Raw genomic sequence first — 5,000 nt, 5'->3', positions numbered from 1 at the left:
CCTTCGTTCTGTTTATCACTACGATGATTAAAGGTTGATTTTGACTATCTGTGATTACCTGGAACATTACACTATCGTTTTACCTGTAATTACCTGGAATATTACACTATGGGGCGTTGGGGTGGGTGTTCATTATCAAAACGTTTGGTAAATATGAATGGTTTCTGAAGGTAATTATCACAACATGTTAGGGTAAACAAGTGATGTTATTGCAAGTAATTATAAACTGCTCGGAATTGATATAATACCTAAGGCCTAAATCCAAATTGTACCCATTTCTTTCCTTCTTGTCTGTTCTTATTGTCAGAAAGCACACAGAGTCTGAAGACGAGAGAGAGCCTGGAGCAATGATTATAATGGTTCCAAGCAAGGATTGATCAAGAGGTTCTGAATACCCGTGTGCAAGATAAGGAAGCAAAAAGGCTTTCCTGTATATTTTGTAAACCCAGGTAACGTAGCATAACATCCAGACTGGTGACAGATGCATTCTGGAACCGCTGTTGGAAAGACCTGAATATTCTGGGACTCGATTCCGAAGGTTGTTATTGAAGGAGGGGTCCCAGGGTCCGTTTTCTTGCGAAAATGAAGTGAATAATGGCATACGTGTTTCGCGTGTGGCTTACTGAATATGTACAAGTGAGGAACATGTTCCCTCTTGATGCCCCTGTTTTTCCCCTCTTTATATATGTAGGGGCGGGGCGAGCGAGGGGAAGGGGAAGGTGAAGGTCTACTGCCTGGGTGAGTGGGGGGGCGGGGTTGAGAGCGGGACAAGGGGGCGGAGCTTGACAACCACCGCCCACTCTCCCCCTCAGTCTTCAGTTGCTACAGGAACATCGCTCGGGTAACAACCGCGTCCTCCCTAGGCGCCTCTTCCTCACTGAAAATCTCCGATGGAAAAATGCCTCTGGTAGGAGGAGTAGGAGATATTATTATCTGAAGCGAACGAGGGGACCCTTCTTCTTCTTCCGTCTGTCTCTAGCATATAAAAAGGTCTCGCGTCACAAACCTTCTTGGGTCAAAGTTGCTCATTCGTGAACGCAGGAAAGGAAAAATAAAAATAGAGAGTGACCCCGTGAACGAGTTCAACGACGGTAAATAAAAAGTTTTTCTTTTTTATTCATCCGCACGGTGACTGTCATTTGTTCTAAACTTTTTTTTTGGGGGAAGTGGTTCTTGTCGACAGAGGTAAAGGTAAGGCACACGTGCATCAAACACACAAGCACGCGTTGCATTCGAAGAGAATAGATGACTTTCCCTTGAGATGCTTCCATGATTTTCTCTCTGACCGCAGAAGACGAAACTCCTCATTGTCCCGCGATGTAGTAGTGCTCGAGGAAGGACCGCTTTCCGTTTTCCCTCGTTGAGTTTTTCATTCGTTTTCGGAGCCTTCGACTCAAACCAGGTCCAGTTCTGTTTCGATTCTCTGTCCACATTCCTTCAGTTTGGCCTCCGCCTGTGACAAACGAGGGTATCGACTCCCCACGAGAAAATGATGGAGAGGAAATATGTCCCCACTGATTGATTGATTAGTTGATTTTCGAATGTTCTTTTCCACCGAGACCAAGAATTATTGCACAATATCCTACGACAAAGAGGTATCATCACATTTACTTTAAACTAATTCAGTCTCTGATGGTTTTCACAAAAAAACGGAAAATAGGGTCAATCCAGCTGCATCGCATTTCTGAATGTTGCACCTAGGTTTAAGTTAACGACAAGAGGAATAAGAGGAATCATTGTGATGACGGGTGTATTGAATCGCACAACTGCTTGTGATATAAGAAAATTGATCGAAATTCCGACATAACTTGGAAAATAGCTCGTAAAGTTTATTCGATTCGTGATCAGTTTAATAGCCCTTTAAAATATTGTTCCTTCGACTTAGTTCCAGAGTTCGCGCCATAATTAATAAATGAAAAATGTATGACGAATTCCACGATCCTCCAAATTGTCGGACTGATACCATATACGACAGGTGACGATAGGAAAGTATAACACATAATAGCAATTGGATATAGAGATAAATTGTATATTTAGTTAAGGTCATCGCCATGGCTCTCCCGAGAAGATCTTGATTGTGAACGAGGAAGCATCTCTCTCTCTCTCTCTCTCTCTCTCTCTCTCTCTCTCTCTCTCTCTCTCTCTCTCTCTCTCTCCTTGCAAAGAGAACGGACTGAAGGCAGCGCGAGGATGCCGGGCCAAGCCGCCTAAATGGCCGGGGACAATGTCCGAATTCACGCGAACGTTGTCAGGACCGCCTGGGACCTCTGAAGAAGAATTCTGAAGAGCGCAGCGACGCCATATTCCAAACAGCCGGAGAGGATACCGAAAGAGCCCAAGGAACACAGCCCCAAGGATCATCCCAGAATGGATGACATGGGATCCTCCTCTTCCTCTTCTTCGTTTTCCATCAAGGAGACTATCTTGGGCCTCAACTCAAGCAGCACCAACACCCACCACCACTCCGGCCACCACGGTTCCAGCGGCCACGTCCTGGAACTCTGGAACACCACCGAACAGGAATACGTGGAGGAGTTCAGTAACCTCAGCCTGCTGAACTCTACGAACTGCACCTGGAATGGTACCCAGTGGATATGCCCCCAGGGGGAATGGGAGCCCAACCCTTACAACCTGCCCTGGTGGCATCAGCTCATCTGGTCGGTGGTCTTCGGGGGGATGGTGCTGGTGGCCACGGGCGGGAACCTCATCGTCATCTGGATCGTCTTGGCCGATCGGCGCATGCGCACCGTCACCAACATCTTCCTGGTCAACCTGTCCGTGGCCGACACAATGGTGTCCACCCTCAACGTCGTCTTCAACTTCACTTACATGCTGAACCTGCACTGGCGCTTCGGCCACGTCTACTGCAAGATCAGCCAGTTCGTCTCGGTGCTGTCGATATGCGCCTCCGTCTTCACCCTCATGGCGATATCCTTCGACAGGTAAAGTCATTGCATTGGGGTTTCTTAGGTTTGACAGGTCAAGATAAGGAATTTTCATTCGTTCGTTCGTCATGTATAGTTAATGGCCTTTCGTTCGTTCGTCAGGTAAAATTAAATGGCCTTTCGTTCGTTCGTCAGGTAAAGTTAAATGGCCTTTTCGTTCGTTTCGTTTCAAGGGTAAACCTTAAATGGCGTTCGTTCGTCGGTAGGTAAACTTACATGCCTTTGTTTGTTCGTCAGGTAAAGTTAAATGGCCTTTCGTTCGTTCGTCAGGTAAGTTAAATGGCCTTTCGTTCGTTCGGTTCAGGTAAAGTTAAATGGCCTTTCGTTCGTTCGTTCAGGTAGGTTAAATGGCCTTTCGTGTCTTTCGTTCGTTCGTTTTTTAGGTAAAAGAAAGGCCTTTCGTTCGTTCGTCAGGTAAAGCAAATGGCCTTCGTTCGTTTGTAGGTAAGTTTAAATGGCCTTTCGTTGTTCGTCGGAAAGTTAAAATGGCCTTTCGTTCGTTCGTCAGGTAAAGTTAAAGGCCTTTCGTTGTTCGTCAGTAAACACAAATGGCCTTGTTCGTTTCTTCAGGTAAAGTTAAATGGCCTTTCGTTCTTTCGTCAGGTAAGGTTAAATGGCCTTTCGTTCGTTCGTTCGTTAGGTAAAGTTAAATGGCCTTTCGTTCGTTCGTCAGGTAAAGTTAAATGGCCTTTCGTTCGTTCGTCAGGTAAAGTTAAATGGCCTTTCGTTCGTTCGTCAGGTAAAGTTAAATGGCCTTTCGTTCGTTCGTCAGGTAAAGTTAAATGGCCTTTCGTTCGTTCGTCAGGTAAAGTTAAATGGCCTTTCGTTCGTTCGTCAGGTAAAGTTAAATGGCCTTTCGTTCGTTCGTTAGGTAAAGTTGAATGGCCTTTCGTTCGTTCGTCAGGTAAAGTTAATGGGTTTCCTACGTTCGACAAGGTAAAGTTAATGAATTTCCATTCGTTCGTCAGGTGAAATTAATGAATTTTCATTCGCTCCTTAGGTAAAGTTAATGGCTTTTTTGTCCTTTCGTAGGTAAATTTCATAACTTTTTGTTAGTTCCACAAGTAGGGCTAATGGCATTGTATCTACAGAGTACGTTCTATCTGTCGTTTATCTTACACTCTGCTTCATACTGTCCATTACCAGCCGCTGTCCAAAACTTCCATATAAAAGGAAAAATGAAATGAACGATGGCTATGCAATGTATAGCCACGTAACATTCCACTGATCCATCTACTATTCACATGATTAAAAACAAGTAAACTAAACCCCTGGAACTATAAAAACCAATGAAATCCGTTCTAAAAAATGAAGTAAATATTGAACTCTTTGCCCCAACTAGATGAAGCGTCTCAATATAGAAAATGGGACACCTGCAATGCAGACTCGCTTGTCAAAATAAGCACATGGGGTAACCGTCAAAAGACGTCTGCAAAGGCATTTCAAGTGAAGCGAAATCACCAAGATAGGAAACTGAAATAGGCAACTTTTTAGTTATAACTTGTTTTAACCTTCTGTTGCACCTGATATTCAACACTTAATTATCAGCTGTACAGAAGAGCGTTCTCTCCTGTCAAAATATTTCTTCTGCGTAGAATTCTCAATAGGTCGACTGTGCTATATTATCTGTTTTCTCAATATACATATTGAAAGAAATGGCCGCGAGACTAGAAGTTAGTCCATTTCGCTCAAAAAGGGGGACATTTTTGCATAACAAAATGGAATAGAAGGGCTCTTCATCAAGTAATACAACAGTATATTTTCCTTGGTATAACTTCTAACTACTGCACTCTCTCTCTCTCTCTCTCTCTCTCTCTCTCTCTCTCGTCTCTCTCTCTCTCTCTCTCTATCTCTCTCTCTCTCAGCATCCAGTTCTCGTCTGCTGTTCCGTGTCCTGGATTAATTCTATACACCTTATACTATGACTTTCTCTCTCTCTCTCTCTCTCCTCTCTCTCTCCACACATACACTTAAATACGGAAACACACACACGCATATATCCATACATATGTATGTATATATTTATGTGTATATGTCTATACATATATCCACATA

At 43.8% G+C, this 5,000-nt stretch overlaps 1 protein-coding gene and 1 long non-coding RNA gene across 3 annotated transcripts in view; one reads left to right on the top strand and one right to left on the bottom strand.

Annotated features, from left to right (window-relative positions):
• LOC135200788 (uncharacterized) overlaps window positions 1-5,000 on the bottom strand; it is a 370,704-nt gene that overhangs the window by 33,121 nt on the left and 332,583 nt on the right. The window lies entirely within an intron of this gene.
• The window catches only part of LOC135200775 (tachykinin-like peptides receptor 99D), a 320,400-nt gene continuing 316,232 nt past the window's right edge, over window positions 833-5,000 (top strand). For both annotated transcript variants that reach the window (XM_064229419.1, XM_064229428.1), the window contains exon 1: window positions 833-2,942. In XM_064229419.1, the coding sequence (XP_064085489.1) occupies window positions 2,368-2,942 (575 nt within the window). In that variant the 5' untranslated portion in view covers window positions 833-2,367. The remainder of the gene's footprint in view (window positions 2,943-5,000) is intronic.

The sequence above is a fragment of the Macrobrachium nipponense genome, chromosome 23 (genome assembly GCF_015104395.2).
Source record: "Macrobrachium nipponense isolate FS-2020 chromosome 23, ASM1510439v2, whole genome shotgun sequence".
Classification (NCBI taxonomy): Eukaryota; Metazoa; Arthropoda; class Malacostraca; order Decapoda; family Palaemonidae; genus Macrobrachium; species Macrobrachium nipponense.
Note: the sequence above shows the minus strand (reverse complement) of the source record. Positions and strands in the feature narration are given on the sequence as shown.